The sequence below is a fragment of the Boleophthalmus pectinirostris genome, unplaced genomic scaffold (genome assembly GCF_026225935.1).
Source record: "Boleophthalmus pectinirostris isolate CB_2022bp ecotype Guang Dong unplaced genomic scaffold, ASM2622593v1 HiC_scaffold_12, whole genome shotgun sequence".
Taxonomy (NCBI): Eukaryota; Metazoa; Chordata; class Actinopteri; order Gobiiformes; family Gobiidae; genus Boleophthalmus; species Boleophthalmus pectinirostris.
The window spans coordinates 21,748,701-21,776,411 of NW_026571018.1; the positions used below are offsets into that span (position 1 = coordinate 21,748,701).

The 27,711-nt window shown below is 39.0% G+C and overlaps 1 protein-coding gene across 1 annotated transcript in view; it reads right to left on the bottom strand.

Moving 5' to 3' along the window:
• LOC110168089 (seizure protein 6 homolog) overlaps nt 1-19,573 on the bottom strand; it is a 69,540-nt gene extending 49,967 nt beyond the window's left edge. Inside the window, exon 1 of the mRNA XM_020933496.1 lies at nt 19,513-19,573. Coding sequence (XP_020789155.1) covers nt 19,513-19,573 — 61 coding nt within the window. The remainder of the gene's footprint in view (nt 1-19,512) is intronic.
• Between the last annotated feature and the right edge of the window lie 8,138 nt (nt 19,574-27,711).

The window sequence follows — 27,711 nt, forward strand, 5'->3', positions numbered from 1 at the left end:
CAAAAGGTCAGCACTGGTTTTTCTTCGGTTTGAATTTAAATCCGTGGCGGACATCCCAATTTCTCTGTCACGTTTTGGAGTGGGTAAAGAGATGGGACACACCTCGATGCTTCCAGTGCCCTTTGGCTTCATCGAGCGGAACCATAACTTCTCCCTTTTGTTCTGTCTGTTGCGGTTCATCGGCTGTTGTCTTTTAAAAACACTGCTTTAATGGTGAATAAGACGCGCTCATAAGATTTGACCTTTAGCTGAAGCAGAAAAAAGCCATGCTGGCCATTTGGAGACAGTAACATGCAATATGTAGCTACAGTGAATATTGAGAGCACCTTTGACTACATTTGAGTACATATGAAGATCAACACTGACAGCTTGCTTTGGATCTGGAAGTAAATTTTGCATTCATTTTTCCCATACATTTTTCGAAAAATTATAATATTAAGAGTTCAAAGACATCACAGAGGCTCAGCAGCTACAGTTCTTGGAAACAAATATCCATAATGCAGTTATTTTAAGTCCAAAAAGGTTTAAAAACACATGATTCTACCAAATGTTTTAATAACATCCTGGTTTATAAAGTTTCAGAAACAGATTTATAGGTCTTGTGGTCATTAGTTACCACATTGCAGATTATCCCTGAGCAAGCTTTCAAACTTTTAATATACATTTTTACAGAAAGTCTATGACAAAAATAAATGGGAAATTTTGTTCCAGAACCACGGGGTGGATGGTCACAGTTGAGGTCCATGGCAAAGGGCCAATATAATTATTTTCTATAAACAATAATCTTCCAGTTCTTATGTTTTGTTGTTGTTGCTGTTGTTGTTGTTGTTGGTTAATGTAAATGAAAAAAACATAAGGCATTCATTGTTATCCTATTGAATATGGCAAATATAGAGACTAAACATTTTATCATAATCATTTCATGCAAAACTAATGGTTCTCATCAGTTTACTGGTACCAATGTGTCCCAATACTTCAAATGGGACAAGAAAGTATTAGGTTTAATAAGCAGACTATGACTATGACTATGACTATGACTACTACTACTGCAATTCATCTAAATTAAAATTTTGAATTTCTTCACTTTGTATTTATAGTTTGAACAATGTCCCAACTGTTGACAATGAAGCTGCTTGATCAAAAAGTAACAAATCCTTTTTTGTTGTGAATTACATGAAGACTCCTTGTTGTATTTTAATTTACCAAAGCGCCACATCCCTCCAAAAATACTGGTCTCTTTCACACCTCATTTCCTTCCATTAGAGTAATCTGTCTTTTCATTTCTTCTCATTTACTCCATGGTGAAGTCAATTAAGACCGTAGCCGAGGTTCAAACAAGACCTACTGCAACTTTTCAGAATTGCTAATGGACCTGACTGTGCGCTGAGTGCGAAGCCAAACTGTGGATTAAATGTGGAAAATTTAGGAGCTATTAGGTTATTTCATTTACTGCAAAGCTCCTATGGTAATATCGGATTTTTATTGTAGCCACATTGGGTTAGCACTGTACACTGCTGATTTTAAAGGCAGTGTGATGGATTTGTCTCTCTCCACCACTCTTCATATCCTGGTCCCATAACTACGCCATCAAAAACTATGAAAAACTTTTTTTTATCATTTTATCTACAGTACAATTACTCTGAGTAGATCTGCTGTGTGGGCTGGTGCAATTGTAAATGCAATTAGTAATTGGTCACAGTCAAAAGTGGGACAAAGGAGAAAGAATTAAGAGTCAGTCAGTCTCGCATATTTTCACTCTTTCAACAGAGAGAAGTACAAATGTTGACCTTGCGCTGAACAAAAAGGAAATTACATGGTACAATCTACTGCGCTGACCAGCCAGAACAAATCACTATCCTGATTCCCTGTTGTTGCGCTGACCTCCACCAAACTCAAACCATCTTTCTTCTTCATCAACTAATCAAACACCATAATTACAATTTTAACACATTTTCCTTGGTTGGAGTCATTTTGGTCAAACTGTAGAAAAGTTATCATTTTGCTTTATCCCATTTATTTTATTTAGTGAGTGGCATCCTAGAATGTGTGTCCATGATGTCACATGAAATGAAACAGCTATGTTTACCAGAGATTTCAGCTAAAACGTTAAATAAATATTGAATAAATAGAATAATTATATAGTGCCTGTCAAGTCTTGTCAATCAGTGCACATGTATCTTTAAACACTAGTTGTATGTTTACAGCAGTGACTAAACCTGAACAGTCCCAGAATGCACCTGAGTCCTGCCTCTCAGTTGGATGCCCCCCTGCAGAATTAGCCTCTGTTAAAATAAGCTTTCTGTCAGTGGGGCGGCTGCTGCCTCCGTCTACTTTAGACCTCATTTAAGACCACATACAGGTCAAATGTGCTCACAAGGATGTGAGTGCCCAGCTGTTTGCTTTGTGTGCTGGTCTACACCCATAGAGCGAGTGCCATGTCACACAGACTTTCTATTGAAACAGTCCAACAGTGCATTTCAATAGCAAATCAAGAATTTCATAATAGCTCAAATTATGGCTTTCAATGTACAGAAAAACATGCTTCTCGGTTTACAATATGCATAATATCAGATGTAGAATCTTTTAAAACTATTTCTTTCTCACTGGTGGTGTTAGTCTAAAAAACTAATTATTAAAAAATAAATAAATCATGCTCTAACACTCTCTATCTAGCTGTGGTGAAGTAACTCTTTTCTGAAGAAACAAAGCAGCAAAAGCCAAGTTTAGGATCAAACGTGATCTTTGAGCATTCACCGATATGTCCAACATTCACTCAGCATCCCCACTTGCGTTTTTTAAAATGGCAACTTAAATTGCACCATGTATTTGATGTGCACTTTGCTGCAATAAAGAAAGATTGGTCGAAGTGCCACAACAAAAAGCACCACGTCTGAAATCGCTCTGTTTGATTCTGATAGTTTGGATCTTTTAAGGGCGCCAATGCAGTGGAGATAGAGAAGGCAGCTATTAGGTTATCTGAAAGAGATTTGATTTTCTTCTCTCTAAACACAGCAGACAGATACAATCGTCACTTCTTTGATTATAAGAGCCTCATCATTTTCCTCTATTTTATATCAGCTTCTTTTCATTCTCAAATGTTAATGTAAATGAACAGCATTGCTCATTTAAATGAAAAATATCAAATTATGGCTCAAATTATATAAAAACCACTATGATTAATTTATTCTGACCATCACATATAGCTATATGAAAAATGTCTTCCACTGTATTACCCCTTACCAGCATTCGTTAAGGCAAGGTACATGAAAACAAAATAGAATCTACACGACAATAATATATGTATGGAAAACAAGTAAAATGAGCAATTCAAATTAGTAGTAAACGCTGTAAAATACCTAAATGACTGAGGTGTATAAACATGGGGAGATTTTCTGCATGACATGATGCTCTGAGCTCCAGAGAGGCCTAAATATGAAGGATTATTCAAAAATGCAATGAGGAAACAGCATTATAACATATATGAGATTAAAAGTAAGTTTTGCATAGTGGAGGTTGGAGGACCTTTAATGTGCTCTGTGATACACATCAGATTGCATCTTGTACACTGCATTGACTATGTAAAGTGATGCAAAAAATATAGAAATGGAGTAATATGTATTCTCAGGGGAAAAGGCACAAACAAGAGGAAAATAAAGAGAGCAGCCAGGGCGTGAGAGCGGGCCATTTTAATATGCCTGCTGCATGTAATGTAGGAATGAGTTTTATTTGTTGTGGCAGAGGAATGCCAGAGAGCACAGCCAGGTGAGGGCCTGTGAGTACACACGTCTGCAAACATAAACGCACTAAACCAAAACACAAGCGGCCCATTGGGAGGTGAGGGGAAACAATATTAACACTGACATTGATGGATGATGCTGCTTCCTGTACAGGTCTGTGAGATACGAGGCCGTTCAGAGCCGTGGAGCTCAGCGCGGGGACTAAAGCTGCGCTAACGCTAGCTCCAGAGGCTCATTCACAAGCAGGCTCGGTCAAAGCTGCTTCTGCATTATAGCCCTAATACAGTACATTTGTATGTGTTTAGCATCATCCAGGCAGCGAGAGCCATGGCTGTATAAATATTGTATTTACTATATAATTCAGAGGTTTACTACACGCTACTGCTCTAGGATTTATTTTATTTATTTATTACTGACCATTATTTTAAAAAATCTAGAATTTTTCTTTTATAGAGATTTATTATTATTTTGTCTTTTTTTTTTTCTTGAAAAAAATTTTTGTTCATTGGTTGAAAAAAATACATGCTAGGGGCTATGTTTCTCAAAAGTTAAAATGAAGATTGTGAGCATATGGCTCCCTTATTTTTTTTTATAGAAAGTAGCCTACCTAAAAAATTTTCTGACTCGTATTTTTTGCTGCGTTAAGCTATTAAATGATGAATACAAACAGCTCACAAAATCTGACTTGAAATATTGAATGTAATCCAGTGAGTTGAGGAGTAGCTTGGAGATGTTCTCTGCTCAGAATATACTGCATAAAACTGACTTTCCAAACCCAGTGCAGTTCACCGGTTTTACCTGTGGCTTTGGAGTTCACTTTAAAATCTTTCCAAGGAGCAATAAAATACATTTTAGCCACAAGAGCTCAAATAAGTTTTACTGTTATATTGTACTTCAGTTCAACATCATTTAATTTCATCACAGCCAACCCTTCATAACACACAACAGTAGAGAATCTAAGATAACCTGGACTCACAATTAAAACAAAGAAATGTGTATGTAGTATGTTTGGTCCTCTATGATGCAACTGTCCATTAATAATTTGGGGTTCATGCAATCACATAAATTCTCATATAACCTTCCCTAAAAATGTCACAGTTGTGTGCTCATATTCATTAACAGTACTAAACTAAAGCTGATCCTTTTGGAATATGAATTATATAAATAAGATTAAAACTTGTGGCAGGTTCCAATCTTGAATCTCTAGACACACTGCACAGAGAGGGGCCTTATGTTTCAATCAGGTTACGTGATGTAAATTACGACAAGATTACGAGAGCTGCACTGAAACTATTACCTCTAAAGTTGCCGCAGAGGCAGATGGTGAAAACAAAACCCACAAGATGAGGTCTCTCGACAGGCAGCTGCTGCGAACTTTTGCTGATTCTATACTTCAACTTTTTTCCCAAGTTACGAAAAAAGTGATCACAGTTTCTGAACTTATTTTATATATTTATTTTTGTGCTTTATAGCTTCACCAAAAATTGGATTTCAAGCCCGGCTAACCTAAGAGGATCCTCCAAACACGAGTGGAGCAGGGGCTGATCTGTGCGAGTGAGAGAGATACAAGAGTGAAGGCGAGAGTGGTTTAGGCTGAGTGGATACAAGGGGCCGTAAAAGACCTTTTAGTGGCCAGTCATTCATCCCTCTCGTGGCTGTGTTAATATGCATTTTTAATGCTTTGTCTGTTTCAGCGCCTATTCCTCGGGAGGAGCTTTACTCACAGTGGAGAGGGTGACTCTAATGTTACATCATTAGTCCTTCTCCATTATTTAACTTTCCCACAATCAGTCAAGACACTACAGTCTGGGAATTCAATTTACATCTAATACTGGGAAACACAGTCTGGCTTGGTATAAAATTATAGAGTGTGGATTTAAGATATGTCATTGCCAGCAAATCATAAGTCTTGCATTATTATTATATGGTTTATGAAAAAAACAGCAAATAAAGGCATTCAAATGTGCAAATGCTGAAGGTATACAATTCATTATGCAACTAATATGTGTTCCAACAAAATAACATCATCATAATACATAAAAATAGGCTATGTAATAATTTTATGACAGCATACTTAAAGTACCAAAAAGGAATTGGAAGAGACAAGAGCTTATTTAATTCAATGCTTCATTTTGTTCACCAGAGCGCTTCTGTTGACGTCATTAAATATTTAAGTTTTTTTATTTTACTTAGAATGTCACCAGTTTTCAGTTCATGTTTTCATATTGCATTGTGCATAAATGGGAGGAAAGGGTGAGTGAAAACATTCTGAAACGCATCTTCCACTGGTAAACAAGACGTCACTTTTGGTCTGCATACAATAATGTAGTAATGGCAGAAATATAGCGTTCTTATTCATCTTTTATGTCTGTTTTGTATGCTCCTCTTTTAGGTCCATTGAGACTCTAGTTCAGCTCCTCAAGGTCATCTCAGCAGGTGGTCGGTCCTCCCACGCGGGCGCTAAACCTTGTAGCGAGCACATGCGAGAGACACACTTCAAAAGCCACGTTCAGAGCTGTTTGGTGATTCTGCACGTACGCCGCCACAGCACATGAATAGTGCCTTATTTCAGAGGGACCGCAGCTTTTTCCACTGTAAAGAACGCCTCTTAACACTGTGATCTTCAGCGGGGCCATACTACAATGTGAGTAAATAAGCTGCTGTGTATTACAAGAGGTTGTAATTTGAATACAAATATACTGTTTGTTCATGTGCTGTTTCGGCAAGCAAGGGATCTATAATGCAAAGATTTAAAGTGACATTACATTTTTAGTTGCAATTAGTTAAGAATGACAAATGAGAAGTTACTTGGTTGATAGCAATATAAATGTAAACACTCTGCAGAGTAGAGGTGTGCAATACAAAACTTCAGTAATATTTTATATAGTAAGATTACACTGCAAATTTGAACATTGACTATATTGTCTATAGTTTGAAAATAGCTAATTTAAAGCAAAACTGCAAAGGAACTGATTCAAAATAAACTTCCAGTGTAAAGTGATATCTATCTTATTCTACAGTTTTGTTTTGTTTTTTCTGGCACATTTTGAGCTGCTTTTGTTTTTGGATTCATTGCAAAATCTAATTATCACTATTGGGAAAAAATAGTTTCATGAATACTTTGCAAACATCACACTGGAATACTGTTGGAACAATGCACTGAATATAGTAATGAATTAAAGTTTTATCTGAGGATTAATGATATGTATTACAAAGTTAAAGCACTTTACTTCAAGTTAAAAGGTCTCTCCGAGCAGTCAGGTACCTAAACCTGACCTTTAGAATTAATTAACTGTAGACCACTGTAATAGCATTATGGACTACTTCAAAAGTTTAAACCTTATCTGTTCCTATATATAAAAAAATAGACAGACCTTTCTTTGTATATGTTAACAAATTCACTTCAAAGCTCATCATTTTGTGACAGGCCTACAAACACACAACCCAACTTCCTCCATATCTGTATTTAAAGTGATAGTCAATAGACAGCAGCGCTATCAAACATGAGGCACTGTGAATAATTTAGTATTTTTAAGGACAAAAGGCAGTGTGAGATTGACAACTTGTCTGTGGGAGATAAACTGGTCAAACAAAATGTCCCATTTATTTCCTCTTTTCAAAGCAGTTTAGTCTCAGATCTTTTTGTTGTTGTTTTTACAGTGTATTTGTATTCATATGGGAAGTGATGCTGAGACAAGGATTTCTGGTTCAAACGCAGAGGTGAAAAGACATTTAGCGGTGACTAACGCTGGCTGCTGATGCCCCCAGCTACTTAGTGACTCACTTAAGCCCACGCCACTGTGAACTTTGACCTCTAGTGCCCTACAACGGCTGATGTGGAGTGGGTCGGACGGGGCGGGGACAGGAGGGTGGGTAGTGTGACCAAGAGAAGAGCCAGGAGGGGTGCTGGGCTGCCATTTGACAGTTTCTGGTCACTGCGTTTATCACAAATGTCATAATTCATCATAGGGCGGTAGATGCTACGTGGTCTATGTGTGCACAAAGGTAATATATAAATAACAAGCTTACCTTTTGGGGTTAATGGTTTTGTAGGGATCAGGCAGATGAAGCAGCAAGATGAAAAAAGAGAGAAGATTGTTTTATTAGTAATTAATAGAATTTCTGGACATACATTTCCAAAAACATTTCAAGATAGAATAGTCATAAGGTAATACATTCAAAACCAGCTAAAGTTATTTATGTAATTATTAAAATCAGTGATTGGAAGTAACCAAATACTATGAAAATACACATTCCCAATACTGATCTAGAGTACTGTATTCTGGAATAGTTTCCAGCAGTTGATGCAATTTATGCTTGAAACGACTCTTTATTACAGAGGAAAAAGAAAACACTGCTCTTGTGGTGAGTCAGTGTATGTTTTCCCCCTCTAATTAATATGCTGTATAAATAAATGTATCAGAAATAGTGAGACAAACATGAAGATGTTTCTAATCATTTTTTTGCAGATTTTTCTGTAAAATAATGCATCTCACTGTGAAATATTCAGAATACAGTACTGTGATTGGACCATGTATCAAAATACATTACAAAATAGGAAAATACAGGTATTCAATATTCTGTAAGTAAACGCATTTTAAGTGTATTCCTCCCACCACTGATTGCAATTGATTATTTTAATGTTACAAACTAAATGGTTCCACATAAACACTATTGTCAACAAATATTATTTTCACTCAATATTTTGGATGTGATTAAACTATAGCCATGCCTCTGTCAAAGTACCCCACTGATTCCATGCACAGTAATCCATGTATGGAGTGCAGTGACTGTATGAATGCACTCAGCCATATGTTCTAGCTGTGACCCTATAAGACTTAAAGGGGCAGAGAAAATCATTCCCCACGGTGGCCTACATGTGTGTAATCTGTTTATTCAACACATAAATAGATTAAGTCTGTTTAATTTCACATTTTAAATCCTCACGGTTCTCCACAGATTGAGTTGTATAAACCCATTTCCAGTGCTTCATCCTCAGCACTCTGTCCTTCACCATCACAAGGGCACCACAGCACGGCGGGCAACAATACATTCTATTAACATCAAAGAAGCAAGGTCACAAATCAAAGATTGAATTGACGATAGAGAGGCCGATGAAAAGTTATGAACCACATTTGTGAGGTGAAATAGAGCGCTCGGAAAACTGGTTGGTGTCTTAATATGGGAGATTATAAAACAGCTATTATTTGAATCATAAAATCACTCTTCTTCGCATTGTGAAAGGAATACTAGGTGGCAGCATGTTGTGAAATTTTATTATTTATACTTGCAAACCTCAAAATGCCTATGACAGGTTAGACTACTTGATTGTTATATTTAGAATTTTTGCAAAAACATTCACTCTCGTTTTCCCAGTTTGGAAATTTTTTAAGGCTTAAAATTTAGTTCCTGGTTGGGAATAGTGACATTATATAGGAAATTCCATAATTGACTATGTATGTATAACTCTAATGTACACAGAAATTATTATCTGACAAATACAAATATAAGAAAACACCTTTATTTTGCATCAGAAAATGTGTTTGTGTAAAATGTGTAAATGAAAATGTGTGAAATGTGTAAAACTTTTGGATTGAACTCACTACTTCCTGTAATTTTCAACATATTTTTCTACTTTTCTTTGCAAATTGCTTCTTGATTGGTGCAAAACTATAATTTATATTTGCAGCAGTTATAATCCCATCAAATGAAGTCAAAATTAGACAATTATAAAAATCAGTTTTATGTGCTTGAAACAAAAAATCGAAATCACCTCACGGTTTGTTAACCATACAGAAAATGCTCCGTGACAAGTACATATTGTCAAGACAGAGTAAAGCCTATTTTTTGCCACGCTGTGTAAAATAAATCTGGAAAATGTGTATGTGTTCACAGGTTAATCTGAGAAGGGTCGCCACAGTGGTGCAAGGGTAAGCGCGATGTAGCTCAACGGAAAATACAAGCCCATATAATCCCCTAAATGTTGGCAGATACAGTGTAAGGAAAAACCCAAGCAGCAATACAGATATAAAACTGGTGTATTTCAGCCTGGCCGTGTGTCAGAAAAATGGTCCAATTTGGCCAGTGCGTTTATTTAAAAATTATTGTCATGGATTTCAGTCATTGGAGATGTATTGACAAAGATGAGTTAATGATTTTAGATGGTTGTTGTGTAGGATGCTTGGTTTGTCTTTTTGAACGGTTAATATAAAAGGATGAAGGAAATATAAGTAAGATAAGTTTGAACTACTACCAACATTATTATGTTGTACAAGGGATCATTAAAGGTACACTATGTAACATTTCCAGTGGGTGGTCTGCTTGTCTCTACTGATATGTTTTTACTTTGCCTTGACTGTTCCACTGCACGGCATTCAACATCTATATCCATGGAATTAAGAAGATAAGAATGGCCACAGTAAGAATGCATGTTTTTTTGTTTTTTGTTTTTTTTTAATAAAAAATATACAGCACAAAAAACTATATAGCTTACTTTAATGCCATAAGAATATTGTAGTAAACATGGCGTACCTTTAAAAAACTACAATATGGATCAATTCAATCTATGAAATAAATATGTCAGCATGATATTATACTTCCTTCTTTAGCATGTTTCTCTTAGATGTGGAAAGTTTATTTTTAAGGGGACATATGATAAAAAATTGACCTTTATGAGCTGCAATCCATGATAACACTGCTCGCACATCACAAGCCTACTCATAGTTTCATTTCGACTGATTCACGCATGTTTGAGTTATCTCATATTGTCCTGCGTGTAACATGTAAATGAACATCTGCTGCTCACAGTGAAATCAAATGAATGCTCTCATCATTAAGCTTTTAGATCAATTTGTGTTTTACAGTGTACAACTGTGTACAAAATGCAAAGCCTTGATGTACAGCTGTTATAATATAAAAAAAGTACCCTCAAAAAAGCATGATGTTTGTTCTTTAGGCTATAGATCCAACTGTTTCAAGCAAACGATACCCGAGAGTAGACTAAATAAAAGCAAATAGAGTCTACATCCTCTAATATTTACAATTGTGACATTAGGCTTTTGAAAAACTAGAGCCTGAGGGTTTTTGGATCACATTGAGATCATATTTTCTAAGAGACGATGGGCAGAGGTGGTGTCTGGGGTGTCATACTAACAAACAGACTAACATCCTAGCGGTGCACCTGTCTGCTGGGGCCCATCCCATGAGGAGGGGAGTGAGCGAGCAGCCCAAAGCTCCACTGTGTCTGACTACAAGGTTAAAGTGGCACACCAACCCCTTTTCACCTCTGTTCACACAGAGCCATGCTAATGCTAAGTGGGTCTGGAGTTGTTTTTCACTTTGTAGAAACCTCTCACATCGCTCCATTGTGTCACCTCCACTTTAGTATTCAGGACCCCAAATGCTTGCAGACACACTCCTGCGACCCTCAGGCGCTGTTTCTCGTAGACACAAAATAAAGGACAGAAATTGGCGACACTGACGAAAAGAATCAGCAAGTAAGAGCAGGCATGGAATAGGAATAAATAATGCAATGGTGTGTTCTTGTTTTCCATATTAATTAAGCAACAATTGTGAATTATCTTGGGGGGATCTGATCTGATAAAATTACCACTTTAGAATAAATTTACCTCCCGTGGAGCATCCAAGATTCACATTAAGCAGCTTTTCTGTCTCTAATGTATCTAAAATGATGCAGCTAAGACAATAACATGTCACTCTTAAAATATCAATTTCTTCCAACTTTAAAGTGTTGACAGTAATTGACATGTTAGATGACAAACAGCAATATAAAGGGCTTGGAAATATTTATGGATTAAGTTATAGTGCTGTGTAAGCCTGGAAGAGCAGTTATTTTCAATTCACCGAAACACATTTGAGGATAATATAGACTATGCAAAAGCCCTCTGAATATATAAACAAATAAAAATAGCATTTATATAATTAGTAACAGCCATTGAGGTTCAATTATGACATATTGCCCTATGGAGTGGCCCATAATAAACAGAATACAATTAACCTGCTTTCCCAGAGGCTGAAACAATAAATCAAGCATTTACCATGTAGACTGTATTTACACTACCGGGTATAAAATTTCCCCAGTTTAGAGTAGAATCCCCTGCCCAGTCCGTAATGCTTTCTCCTTATCGTCCAGGGAATTTATGTGGGCATGTGTAGCGCAATAGCTACATTTCCTGATAAAGCCATCTATCTCTGTTAGCCTGATAGCTTGAGATGGAGAGTTGAGCGCGGCGTTGCTGTTATAGTACAGATAACTGATGAAGCGCTGACCCCGTGACGTTTGCGAGATTGGCAGAGCCTGAGCTTTATGGCCCAGAAAAGGTCACCCGGGCTGTAAACCAAATCAGCTGCCGAGCCCAGGCACATTTGTTGATTAAAACTACTGAGTTTTGCTCATAATTCCAGGGTCTAACTTCTAAATGAGACACAAACTTATGGGATGGTGCGAGCGTCAGCGTAACTCATAGACAAAGAGGGCTTCGATGAAACGATAAAGCAGATTAACAGCTCACATTAGAGCCAACAAGTGTAAGAGCAGAAAGGAGGAATGGCACAATCGTGTGGTGCTATCAGAAAGGCTTTCTGTTACATTAGCTCTGGGCCTAATCAATATAATAACATACTGCCAGGAGCGCATAAAGAGGAGACAATTGTATATCATCCTCTATTCACATTTAATGATTTATTTCGACTTTGTTCAGTACATTATAGAAAGAGCAAAACTGTCGTATGGGGTGGATATAACTTAATACTTAAAAGGTGTAACTTTTTTAGTTACACCTTGTCTTCATGGAGTTGTTATTGCTGTGTCAGCAATGTTTATAATTATGGCAATGAAGTTATCTATCATGCTTTTTTCCGCTTTGTTGCTAAATGTACTTTGTAAAACATGTAATCTATAGATCGGACCTGTGACTACCTGTCTGGTCTCCATGAAGATAGATAACTTTAATGCCATGCTGTGGAACATTCCAGGCAAAGCAAATAACATCTCCATGGAAAACATAGACGGCGGACACTCCAAAAGAAAAGTTGTTAATACTTATAACTTAGTCAGTCGGTATATTTGTGCAAAAAGAACAAAATTACTTCCATATATTACCTCATACAAAGGTGTCTTTCTATAATTACAACACACGATCACTAGAAATGTAAGAAGAATGCCAGTTCCAGAGCCTGGCTGAACTTTAAATGCAGCTGCTGTTGTAATTATATTGATATTTGATTGTGTTGTGATTAAGTCTTTTGCTAGCAGCGTCGGTCATAAAGCTTGTTTATTGTGCAAAAGATAGACACAGACATATTGTAGTTTGTTTTTGTTGAACTCCCTAACTAAATTCAGACAACAATGGCAAACGGCCACATTAGCAACTCAGACAAAAGAGAAAAATGGATCAGAATGCAGCTAATCTTTTTATACAACGCAGAAAAGGGGCAGTTCTGAGTTTGGGAAAATAATATGCAACTATATTCAAAGTTACTCACTTTATATTCTCCACCAAGGAAGAAAATTCGATAACTAGCAGTGGTTAAGTGGGCTGCAGTGAGAATCTAGAATACACACAATACATTACAGTGATGTGAGTGTTGTCCCTAAATCTCCACACGTCCATCCATATCAAACAAGGAGAAAATAAAGGGAAAAAAATATCACTGGGGACTGAAAAGCATTGCAGATTTCAGCAAAATCAATGAGCAAAGCACTAAAGTCTCATCTGAGGTGAGAGAAGTGTGATTTTGTTTGTAAACTGTGTATATACATTGTAGAATATTATTATTGCTGGGTTTGTCTTCTGTCTGTTTTTGTTCTATATAGACCTGGAATCTGAAAAAAAACAAAAACGTGATTGCTTGATAGGTGACCAGTGACCTCTTTTGTTTCACATGCATCATAGAAAAAATATTGGTTCTGGCTTGGGATGGAGCAGAGGGCATGGTGACCAGACTGATATCCCTCTGAATAAAATACACAAGTAAAACAGATAATGATTTAACACAAATACATTTGCAGATTTTTGTTTTCTTTGTGAACATTGGGTCCAAAGTAAACCAGATCACCGGTGTTGGTGGTGACGTGTCGTATATCAGCTGTTGTTACCTGCCAGGTCCATCAGGCTGACCACGCCTACAGGAAGTAACAACAGCTGATATACGACACGTCACCACCAACACCGGGGACAGTTCTGAAGATGGCTTGCAGCTAGCAGCCGAAACATGTCAACAAGGTAAACACACTTTACTGCATTGTCTTTAAAAAGAACCCAAGAAGTTAAAAAATATGACCTTTTGTCCATTCATTGACAGCACACAAGCATTGTTTCTCATCTGCCAACTTCTCACAGTGTTTATTATGTAAGGTAATTTGTACTGAGCTGATTCATCCATCTTAAGTAAAAATAGAAGGTCTTGCAAAGCACTTTACTTTTTGCTTATATATTGAGAGATGCTGCGATAAGCCAAGATGCGAAGACGGAACAACAAACAATCTATGCTTGTGGGTGTTGAAAGGATCCTTTGTTGAGCCTTTTTAAACTGATACCGTTATCTGTCTGGAAATGCATCGTAATTGATTAAAACTATTGAGGGGGGACAAAAGGACGGTGTGAAACTGAGCGAGTGTGCGACGGGAGACAGACAGGGAGCGATGTGTTTGGGAGCGCTGATGGCAGGAGAGAACCCCGACCATCCTGCAGAATTTTAATTACAGCAGGCAGGCAGCGGCACTTCACGCAGACTAATCTCCTCCACAGTAGGATTTATAGGCATTACTGATGCTGACAAAGTGATCGCTCAGGGACAGATAAAACACTATAAAATAAAGCATGAAATTGGATATGAATAATGCTTTCCTCCTGGAGGCATGGATGCTCCAGAATGTTTGTTCCACTAAAATCGGCCATCTCCATAGATTATTGGGCGCGTCGGTCTGGTCCCTGTAATGGGCCACTTTTAAAATCCCAACTTTTTCCGTGGCAGTAAAGGTGAATGCCATTTCCTGTGAGTGCACTTGTAATGACAAAATTCCACAGTGCGGCGGCTGTGATTGCGACGGCTTGCAGCTATTGCAGGACACCCCCCTCCCCCACCTCCTCACCCCGCCCACCCCCCCTCTCCCTTTTCTGACATTTCTATTATTGAGAAACAGCAACTCTAGCATGGCACTGCTGCTGGCCGCCTGCACTATATTCGCTCCAACTTAATCCCCCTGGCATTTCAATAGCCTCCTCCCTCTCTCTCTCCCTCTCTCTCTTTCCCATGCACATGCCAAACTCTTTAATATTTAATCCACTTTCGATGGGATTAATATACTGAGAGTTGGGTGAGATTTTTTTTATTGTGATCCAATTTTTGCTTGTTGATTTCTGTTGGCAGTGATGTGGGGATTTGTAATTTATACCATTTTAATTGTCAGCAAATTTAGAATTGTTTGCTCCTTCAATTAATTACAGACAAAATTGTGCAATCGAAGTAACAACAAAGAACTAAATTCTGTTTAATCTATGCTCGTTCTACCCTCAAAACCTAGAGTAAACCCTTATCTCTTCTCCAGGGGCTTTTATAACATCTCCAAACATGTTAAAGGGCCCATATTACATTATTTTTTGTTTCCTCATCAAAAACATACCTGTTTAACACACAAAACCATATTTAGGCTGAGTTCTTCTCTGAAACAGAAAACACTCTGTTCCACCTTGTTTTGTCATGTGCTGCTCCACTGTTTTTAAACTGCATATAATTTCACAATAATTACTAGGATGATTTCAGCCCTGGAATTGCCAATCTCAATTGAACAAAAGGTAAAAGGTAGCAGTTAATTTGAAAAGTACCACTACATGACATCACAAGGTGGAACAGAACATTTTGCGCTTTGAAGACATAGACGAATAAAGGGTTACTCAAACAAGTGTGAATGAAACGAAACACAACTCCCGGTATGTTTATGAGAAGGTAACAACAAAAATCCTAACATAACTAAAAGCTCACAAGAAACCACTTTGTCTAATATAGGACTCTTCATAAATGAGAAAAGACAAAATAATAAAAAAAAAAAATAAGATACTGATCATTTCATAGCTTGATCTAAAGTAAATAAGTTAGATTGTAAACATCTATATAAACTATATGTGTATGGTAATCTGACATAATATATTTGAATAGGGTCTCTACAGGTTAACTTTGCCTGCAGACAAATAATTGTGTCAAATAATCACAAATAATTTTTTATTTTTATTTTTTTTACCTTCTCTAATGGTACCGATTGGTGTGACGTTGGTGCTTGTCGACTTTGCACCCAGAAGGGATAGATGGGATATCTGCAGAGAAGGAGCTGGATACTAATGAACAAATAAATCAAACATCCTTTTTGGTAAAGAAGACGATCAAGGGCACTAATTGAATTGCGGCGTCGACGTACAGTGCATAACAACCGGCGCTATCACCTCACTGGATATTGCCTTTAATTTCACAGCCCCAAGTCAATTTCACACCCGGCAATCTCCATATGTTTATCTACACAAATTTAATTCCTCTTATTAGTGACAGCGCTCTGGCCACATGCTCAAGCACTTGTGAACAACAGACACACTGGTTTCGGCACGCAAACATCTTCCTGAATGAGAGCCTAGTCGTAGCGTGAGCATATTATAAAGTGGCAGCATATGCAAATTAACTTGATGAATAGGAAAATTGTGTTCTAGCAAGAAAACGCTGAAGGTAAATTTATTGGCAATGACAAATGTGAGAGATGTCTTATATGTGAGTGGGGTAATTATGTCGACTCAATTCTGCAGTCAATTTAAGTCTCAAGCAAAAGTACAAATTATGAACACTGTGATCAATATTTTAAGTTTCTGTCAAGTTCGCTCATTTCTTCATAGGTGCATTATGAACTTTTTTGGGTGGAGTATCTGCCGCCTGCTGGTAAATTAATCCTCTGCATTTTACCTCTTTAGTGCCACTGGGGCAAAGTGTCAGTAGCACCTCAGTCCATGATTTTGACCTGGACCTCAGGACAAAGGTAGCAGTATTTTTTTTTTTTTTTTTTGGTGGTGGTGTTTTATTTTTTTGTTTGTTTTTGTTTTGTTTTTTTTGTGAAGGTTAAAAGAGTACATGGGGAGACACATGCACACAAAGGCACCATGATCTGACTGAAATTTGAGACTTTCTTGGGGACAGTTAAAGATATAGTTTTCTTTCATGCAAACTTGAATAAAGGTAAGTATCTATCACCTACTGGTCTTCATGGAGATGTCACTGCTTAGCCTAGAATGTTCCACACTTGACATTAAAGTGATTTATTTCCATGAAGACACATAGGTGAGGTAGACTACTAGGCCAAGTTACTACCACTCGGTAATTAAGCATGTTTTTCAGGCAATAAAAATAGTAATTAAATAAAAGCAAGATGGATAAGTTTAATGACATACTATAGAACAGACATGTCACACTCAGGCCCGGGGGCCAAATTTGGCCCATGATATAATCATATTTGGCCTGCGAGATCATATCAAATATGTATTCAAGCTGACCTGCCAGCTACAGATAGACTATAGAGACATTATTTATTTAAAATTCTGTTAAGATTATTTTATATTATGCTTGTTCTGGATTTAATGTTTAAACAAAACTATTATTAAACATAAATTTTAATAAGAAAAGGTTTAACATTACATATTTTGAAAGAAGAGAAAACATGCAGATTTTTTTCAATAAATATTTAGGTTTGGCCCAGAACTTAGTCCCAGTTTTTAATTTTGGCCCGCTGTGAATTTGAGTTTGACATCCCTGCTATAGAGCATTCAGTGTATACAATCTTCATCCATCAGAAAAGTTACATAGCGCACCTTTAATGCACCTTTAATTCCTACATAAGTCGTCTTGCTGTCAGTCTCCCAGATGGAAAACAGAGGGATCATTACGGATATATTCAGGATATATTCTTGTGTGATCAAAATAAAGGCAAGTGTGGCTCTGGAGACTTGTCTGCCTAAGAATAGCAACAAAAACATTCACTTGCACAGTGTTTGAAGTAAACTTGTGAGGAGTGAAATAATGGAGACCACTTCAAAGCCATCACATAGACCACCCTACTGTATCTATTGCTCCACTGTACCTTCTAGTAATGGATCTGTGCGCAGTAATGACACTGGGAAGCGTAAAGTTTACATTATATTTTCATAAGCGCAGTATACTAAGAAGTCAAAGACAAAAAGTTTTATCAGTGAGATAGAGTTATGGTATTGTTAGAACATGTTTATTTTTTCCAGTTTATTACCCCTGCTTAAACAGTGCTAAAAGTATTCATAGGGTTAAAATGATTCCTTATAACTAATATATAATAACTTGGTTGGTCATTCATTTTTTTGGTCTCTAACTTTCTATTCCACCTGCGTCCCTGCTTCTTGTTGTTGCACTACAATCTGTTACCAAAGCAACCTTGTCCAGAATATGTATGTACAATATGTGAAGAGTGATAAGAGAAATGAAACTATGATTAGGTTTGACACATGAATGACTGTAGTCGTATAGAACATGAAATCTCCTCTTTATATTGTTTACCGCTGATGTGGTCCGGGAGTCATAGTGGGATTGGGAATCTTGTCGGGAAGGGATTTAGATGTGGAACAGAGCAGCCGGTGTGATTATTGGGAAACAGCGAGAGGGCTCAGTGCAGCAGCATGAAGAACACGATTTGTAATGTAGGAGATGCACATGCCATACAACGACATGTGAGCACAGGGGAAAAACCCAATGGTCTCTCTCTGAGTCTTTGTATGATGATAAGCAGAGGAGCCAAAATGCAGTATAACGCGGTCTCATCTGGACAGGCCAATGGGCTGTGACTTTTAGCCCCTCAGCAGAGAGTGGATCATTCTTCTGTCTACAAAGTCCCTTGGTGCAAACACGCCACAGCTGAGGCTAACTAAATAATGTTCTAAACTTGCTGGGCACTGTCTGAAAAGTGGCTTTAGATTTACAAGGAAATTGGGAAATATTTATTACTGTCTGGTTGTTTAGTTATATGTTATTTATTGTCAATCCACCACTGCTTGGCTTGTGGCTACATGCCTTAAATTACTGGGAAAAAAACATCCTCTGCAGTTTATCCACTCTTAAATGGCAAAGGGGCCATTTGGCAGGCCAGGGCAGATTTGGACCTATTCAGTACAAACACTGCAGTAGAATTATCCTTTACATAATTTATATAAAGGAGTACACAGGCAGAAACATGCGCACTCCTCTCAGAAAGGCACTATACTCTGAGCCAAACTTGGGACTTTCTTAGTTTTCTCTCAGGAAAGCTTGAACAAAGGTAAGTAACTATAATAAGTTAGTAAGTATAGCTCAGATACCATTAAGGCTAAACATTTTCTTAACAGAGTCAAATAAAAAGACTTACATGAAAAACAATATCCAGCTAACAAACCACTTCAAAGGCAGGTCAGTCTGTTTTGCCATGCACTTACTTCATTGTTAACAATGGGCAGTGTTAGCCTGAGGTTGTCCAGGCTAGAGAGTATGACTGGAGGTAGTGCTGGGAGTCTGTGCTGTGGAAATTAATGAGAAGCACTTAACGAGTAGATGCAGTGGAGGCAGCCCCTGAGCCCAGGTTTATGAATTGCATATAATCTTCCCTTGCCGCCAACTATTGGCCTAAAACTGTAAATGAGTACGTCCTATGGAGTAAGTCAGAGCACCTGCTGCAGTCACGGTAGGACACAGAGCAGGGCACTCACACATTCAGGGCACACTGTACCAGGGATCCCTGCAGAGATTTGGGTCAGGGCTTCCAGGATTTTCCAATATCCAACAGCCATTATAGACTGCTTTGAAATGAAAAGAAATACATCCTTTTTTCTTCCATTGTACAGTATTGTATATGGAAGTTCTACACATGCTTCAAAAAAGTCTTTATGTCTCATTTGAATTCCTGAGCCATGAGTCTGAGAGAGTTGGTTCGTTCTTCTTAATTTAGACTCCCCTGGTCCGTGGAGAGGGGACCACATATGGTGCCTAGTCGGAGTATGGGCGTGGGACCAGCCTCTGGGATTGACTCATTGATTCCCTTAGGCTCTCAAGGCTTGTATTGAGAGCCACTAGGCAGGTTTCAAGGGTTCTCATTACTGGCAGGTACATGTAGAGCCCCTCGCTGCCGCCTTGAGCTGTCTGAAGAAGAGCCCCTAATTGAGCGCTGCACCCGAGATGATGGATGGCCTTGTTGCAGGACGCAGATGGCTCTTAGCAGGGGGTCCGGCTCTCCTTTGGGGTGACCCAGCTGTGCCCCCGGACCACATGTTGACAACCACAACCTATTTGTGGCGTAACATAAAGCAGCAAAGAGTCATCAATAACGGTTTGGCGGAGCGTGTACTGTACGGCTTGGAGACGTTGCACTTGTTACATGCAATCGATAAAGTAGCCGAGTGTAAAACTAACTGCTTCAGCAAATGTATCCATTCATGACTGTGCAAAGACGTTGTTAAGGGGTGCTTGGTCTGACATCTTACTATACATCATGCCTTGCAACTGGTGAACTTAATATTTTCTTATTATTGACATAATTTTTAATACATTGTGTGGTTGCCATTTGTTTCTATGAGCAAAAGGCTAGTTACGTTATTCTCTCAAAAATAAATCAATGGAAAACATTGTGGACTTTACATGCAGCATGATTTAATATATATCATGTTAAATGGCTCTAGTTTTTCTTCTTAAGTGTTTAGTCTGCCACTTATACTGTGCATCAGCCCCTTTGAGAGCTGGTTTCTGATAAGTGTACCATTCTGTGGTCAATGCTGGTATAATGAAGGCATGAGTTGCGATGCATCTGTAGCTGTATTTGGAAAGGGGAGGGGACACTGGCAACAGAGAGGTCAAAAGCGCTCACTGAGGTCACCCATCTCCACACTGGCCTTTGAACAGGCTTTGGCCTCCTGCACCGGCTGGCCCTCGCTCTCCTGTTTCTACTCGCACGTCTAATCAGAGAGCGTGGTGCTAGGTCTGCTCCATCAAACCTGAATAAAACATGGAGCAAAAGATGTAAACGGGGGACGTGGTGGGGGTGGGCATGTGCTGCTGTCTGGGCCCGCTGGTACCAACACTCCAGCCATTCCCCACACGTGTCCTCATACTAATGACAAGCCTAAAAGGAGGCAGAGGGCAACCTCTTTTCATAATCAAAGTGTTTTTATTCATGACATGTCTATTAATTAGTTTGGAATAGTCAGCAGCATGCGCTCAGGAGAATTTAAATGGGCTGAAGAGGATTTGCCCTTTCTGCGGGGAGCCAATGATTTCTTTATAAGGGAGGAGGGACGTCGAAGACAAGGAGGTAGACAGGGTTAGTGTATGTGCGCAGGTGTGTCTGTCTTCTGTCAATGTGAGCCAGTCACGGAGCCTATAAATCACACTGTGGAGTCAAATTGAAGCTGTCAGTGGCATTTGAACCATTACAGAGAGTTTAAACTGTGAGGTGTAGAGCTGATTGTGTTTGTTACAAACACACAGATCACATATAAAAATGACCTCTTGTGATCAGCACAACTAAGGGGACTGGGGATAGAACTAATCAAACTAAAGCAATGGAGTAGATGGCAAACAATAGTCAAACTGCTAAGGAAAAACTATTCCATACTGACAAATCAGAGAGAAATGTGGCAAAATAAACCATAATGCTAAAATTATGTTTTATTTTACAATAACCCACAGGGACAAGAATAAAACATGGCAGAATAGTTACCAAAGAAGTTTAAAGACTGATTGCTTGAAATAGAAAGCCACTGAGTTCGTCTTTGTTTTTCTTGTTGACTTTTAGCCTGAGTAGCATTTGTCATGTACTCCTTTTAAACTGTGAACAAACAGCATGCTGCAAACCCCAGTTAAACAATAGGAGTCAGTACACAGTCGGTGTGTCTGCGTCAAACAAACACGTTGTATTGACACTTGTCGGGACATGATCAGCACTGATACTTTAGTCGTGCTGAAATATGGAACAGGAGGCAAATTGTTTGTTAATTCTCATTTCACACTCCCAATGTGAAGCCAGCCAGGCACAGAGCAGCGCTCCCGCTACATGCACAATGGTCTGGCTCACTGCGTAACATCAAATTATCTTTCCCCTGGCTTAATTATTCATTAAGCAAACATAATTAATTTAAGAAGCGTCTCTCATAGGAAGTGTTTCAAATAAAGGCCAGGACAGTTTTCCGCTGAACAATTAACAGAGCAAACTCCACAGCCCGATACAATGTAATATCAGTGTATTACAACACTATACAAAGCAATGCACCCAATGCATCTTAAACACATGCAGGTTTCTGAATAAATTATTTTTCATGGTTTATTTTTGATATTTGTCTGTCATAGATATGTGTGTACTAGAACTCCAACCTTTGTGATAGAGGGTGAATGCTTGACCATTAAGCAGCAGCTGGCCTCCATTTACTCATTTCATAAAACTCTTCCCTACCTGCCATCAAGCACAAATAAAAGCAAAAGTAAGTATTCCTACTCATGATTTACAGAAGACAACAACAATTACAAATTTTAAAAACTTTACTTGAGAATATGCTCACGATGACGATCAAATGATAAAAGATGATCCAGTGCAAAGTTTGCACTCTCCTGATACAACTTGGACCAAACTCTAGGCAGAATAGGAGTGCAGCTGCTCCGTGCACAGCCTTTACTTGCACAGATCATTTAACCGCTCCCATTTAGTCTCAGTGTGCCTGACGAAGCTCGTGCGACCGAAACCATCCCAGACCCCGACAGCAGGATTTTCTTCACAAGCCACTCTTGGCCAATCCAGCTGCACCGTGCCGCACACTTAGCACAAACCCGGCCTAATTAGATGGTGTGCGTTCAGTCACTGTTCGGTCCTTTATCTCCTCTTTCCTTTCCATCAATCTGGGGGATTTAAACACAAGCATCTTGGAGAGAAAAGGTCATTCTTTGATGTGCATCCTTTATGATTCCCAGTGTTCTGATCATGAGGGGGTTTGTCAGTGAGCAAGCCCACCCAATCCACAGCCAGCACAAACTCAAGCACACCACGCTCAAGTGGCATTCCACATTCATTTGTGTAATGGCACAGCAGCTATTTCAAGTCAGAGCTTTGACCTCCCTCAGTTTATGCTTATTATTATAACTATACTATCATTAGAGTAGCATTACTCCTCAAATGCCAACCCCCTAATTTTGGTCGAAGCCAAAATTTGAAGATTTTGACTATAATTTTTAAAGCTCCAAGATTGTTATTTAATTAACTAGTTTGATGTAAAAAAAAACATACATGCCTACTTAAACTGCATTTAATTGCATACTGTTTTTTTTCAATGTGTGTTTTAAATATATTTGAGAAGTGGTTTTCAAAATAAAATTAGTTGGTTAGTAGTATTTGTCCTTCCTTCTTCTTAGTCATATTACCATGGAAACTACAAGATTTATTCCCGGGGGATCTATTCCAACACGTCTACCCTGAGGAGTCTGTGAATAGGCTGGATATGACACCTCTCAGCACGGTGTCTCCTGATCAATTATTTTGGTTTTATTCTGAAGCTTGAGCAACACCAAAGGCTGCAATTTACTCTCTCTTAACCTATTTAAGATGCTCTAATGTAACTAGTTTCTTTGGCTGTAGTGCTTTAAATTGACTATCCTAATCTGGTTGGACAGCCTGGACTCGGTTGTGAAATGAAAAATGAACTCACAAATCCAATTGGCTCATAAACCCTGAATCCAGCCAGTCTGAGGTGCATGTAGTAAAAGACAAATGATAAATATTGTTTTGTTTTTGTGTACAACCTGAAGTGTGATCATATTAACTTTCTGATGACAAAGAAGTTAACGCTAAATAAAACAAGTGAATTTCAACAGATGGTATACCCTATTCTTGGCACCCAGAACTGTGTAAAATCACATTCTGTGTTGTCTCCTATAAGCCATAGGGAAAGCTGTATGGGCCCTGGGTTGATGTGGAATTGATCAACAAGGCTTTAGAGACAAGCTTAAACTTTTACAGTCCAAATGATACTGAAATCAACCCATCCCATTGTAGAGAAATATTGTTGAGAACACCTTTTAGGTCACATGACCTCCTGTATCCAAAAATAGTTTGGTGAATAAAGCTGTGGATCATCAGGCAGTGGATCATATTTGTCTCTGCTGGTGTTAAACACAGCTAGCCGCTAACTCCTCAGTAAAGACAGCTTCACTTCACTGGGGCATTGCCTCCTGATGGTGAGCAGGGCTCTGGACCACAGCCAGGGAGCGTCCCATAGTCTCTCAGCACAAACAGCTTTGTCAAACTCAGTTAGCTGCCTCTAAGGAGAGGAGCACCTCTCTTTAGTATTATACTTCACGTATTCACAGCATGCTCTGCCCCAGCCTCTTCACCATGCACAGTGCAGCAGAAGTAAACAGTGGTGTGCGTCAGGTGCGTCAGTTGCAGGCGGCGGGTGCACTGTTGACATGCGTCCTGTGCACACGGCTCAGCACTCACACACTAGGCTTCATTTACAGAAGGTAATTGCACTGGAGCCAAGTGCGCCGCTCTTCTGATGGGATTCTTCCAGTTTACTAAAACTCAGTCTACATTTGTTTACTCACCAGTCTGACAGCTCCAAAAAGAGTCCAGCACTACACAATTAACCAGTCCTGGTCATGGCTGTTGACATGACAGTTGGCATTTGTTTGAGCTCAGGCCTTCAAACAGACAATAAATAGCAGGAGCAGGTTCAAATTCCTCCAGAGGAAAACATAAAAATCAAGTCAATATTTGTCAAAATATTTGCGGATAGCAAAATATTCCTCCAAACATAAACATACAGCTCTGCCATCTTAAGCATGCTGCTGTGATTTCTGCTATGATAAAAAACAAACTTCTATTGAATTTCTTCTATCACATGTTCCAGCCGGTGGCTGTGGTTCAGGTAAAGTCAGTGCATGTATATAATAAACATGTGAAAGTCCTCATACAGTGCCCTCAGGAGAAGTGTGCTTACTGCAGCAGCCAAGGACGTTGACTATGAAAAACACTTCCCAATGAACCTTCATGGAATAGTCCTCTCCGTGTTCCCAAGCCACTGCTGATAAACATCTGTTTTTGTTCCAGCAGAGCACACTCGGCTAAAAGGACCAGAGACGTGTTTGTGATGCTGCTCGTGTTGGTGCTGAAAAACACTAACAGGCTATTTGCTAAAAAAGAAAGATTTTTTTCCCCTTTTATTCTCCCCTTTTATTCTGTGTAGATTGCTTCCTAAAGCATATAATGATGAGTGGAGCATACAAGGAACTAAAGGCTGTAGAATGTTGTGGAATTGTAATGGAAGCAAGCATTCACCACAAACAAACATATTGCCTTGCCATTTTTTATTTTATTTTTTTGCAATACAATAACAAGAGAGGCTGAGAGCAGGGAGAGACATTCAGCAGGCATCTCTACAAAATAACCAAATTGCGTATACCCTTCAGTTTAAACCACCGAGCCATAAACCACAAAGCCACAGGGCATGTATTTGGTGCTGTTTCTAAACCAAAATTTTCACTTACTAGAAACCAAGCAGTCAATTGTAGATCGCTTACAACATTATAATCATGTTGTATTTTGTACAGTACATTAGCCTGGGATTGAGTGCTTTTGCCTCATCCCACACATGGATCATCCTCTGTTACCTGTGTTGCGTTTGCTTTAATAATTCCGAAATAATCCCACAAAGCCAAGTACAGGCAGGGCCATACGGAAGAAATAGCGCCCCTCCCCCGACAGCCAAATACATTTAAAACTGATCCCTGCACACACACATCACCACAGGGCCTTTCAAAAGTGCAAATAAAGTGATTGAATAAAAGGCAGTGCAAGCGGAGATCCCTGTTTATCTGTGCGGAGTGATGCCTGAGTAGCAATCTATTTAGATCATTGTAATAATTCACGCTGAATGCATGAATGAATGCGTGGGCACAGGCTCTTTAACAAAAACAACTCGGAGCCAGAGGAGGGCGGCCTAACAGCACACGGCATATGCTTCCTCTCTCTCTCAGTCCAGATACTGGCACCATGACGGACTTATAATAAAGATATTGCCAGTATGAAAAACACCAGGGCGTACAACAATTTCAAGTATTACAGTAATAAGTAGTGTGTTTAAATTCATGTATTGTTATTAGATTATAAAAACACTAAAGGTGAATAAGATTAACACTGGTATTATTTCATTATTGAAGATCCTACTTTTGCAGAGAGACTATCTTTAAGTATGTTAACTGGCTACCTTACCATTATTTTTCGAGTACTTGATCAACACCTCCTTTTCATTACTGGTACCTGAACAGTACCTTTTTTTGTGTTCATCATATAGAGTAACAAATAAGAAATATAATGTTCATACATTCCATTTATTTGTGGCCACACTTCTTTGTAAAGTAGTAGTAAAGAAGTACCTTAACTTCAGTACTGTACTTACCTATAAACCATACCCAGCTCTAGTGACTTCTTTAAAATAAGTTAAAATGTGTGAAACATTGTTAGGGAGCATAAACAGAAGCTGAGTAATGCATTACATGGGAACATTATAGATATACTACATTCCAACATAAAGAGGAATTTATATTAGCCCAGCAGTTATCACTCGTCACTGCTCTGTTCTAACAAAGGTTTTTCTACTTATTGCGTCCTATTGGATCTAAGTGCACGGAGGCGAGCGTGTGATTTGAGAGCTGGCATCTCTGTCAAAGGTACGCTCCCTTCTCCAGTAAAAGCTACTTAGCGTTTTTCCACCATCTACCACATGTGGCGTCTGAAAGAAATCTCAGGAATGTACAGTACAGTACAGAGGCCAGCTCAGCTCTAAAAGCTATAGTGCAGCAATCAATGAGTTGCCGTAGTAGGCTCCGGCTGTACCCTGCTAACTAATCCATTCTGGGTGCGGGCATTCTCTCTTTTCTAAAGGTGCTCGCTGCTCTGACAGATGAAAATGGCCACAATGAGCCCACTCTCCATCACCAGGAGCCGAGCCGAGGCAGTGGCCCGGCCAATAACTGACAGACAATTGCCTGACCACCCGGCGGTCTCTTCAGACTGACAATGTTCGATGTTTGGAAGATGGTGGTCAATTTTAGAAGCTTGAAATTATACACATGCTCCTCTGGGATTGGCCTTCAATACAGCTCATTGTACAGAACAAGGCTCGCGGCCATGTCACGCTAGCATTCGAGATGTCAGATCCTACAAACTTGGGATTACGTGGATGTATGTTACAAAGCTTTTATTTTAGCCAAGTCAGTTTGATGGAACGTTAGGGCTTTTAGTTTAAGAATACAGTATTGGGAAGATTTTCACACCAGCTTTGTATGAGATCGAAGAAGTGAAAATGTTAAGCGCTGCAGAGTGGAGAGCAGAAAAGCAGCATTTATTAATGCATAAGTCTCTTCCACCCTTTCTCTGCCGCCTGTGTTTGTCTTTGAATATTTTCAATTAGTTGTGAGGCTACTATCCGCTTCCTTGATCTATCCACAACATCGTTATCTTTCTTTGCTACTTATAATATGTTTACTCATCCTGATGAATTCAATTACATCTTTTCAGGGGAAATTACTGAGGGGGTGGCTGAGGCTGCCAGAGGTCAGAGCTAACAGAGAATACTAAACTTACGGCCCCCTCCCCAAACGCATTACACAGCCTATTACCTAGTGCTTCTCACACAGCACTCGGCGAGCCACAGATGAAATGCTTTCTAGATGGGATGTGGCGGCGAGAAGAGGGAAGAGAGCCGGCCCTGTCCTGGCACCTAATCGTTTGGGAGAGGCGTTCCCAAAGCAGCCGCACACACGCCAGTCCTGATTAGGCGGCGCCGCCTGCAGGTGTGGAAAAGAGGCTACGGTGCTTTTCTAGTGGAGCGCTGCTGGGATCGATGAGGCACAAGGCCAAAGCCAAAGCCCTGACCAGTCGCTGCCTCCA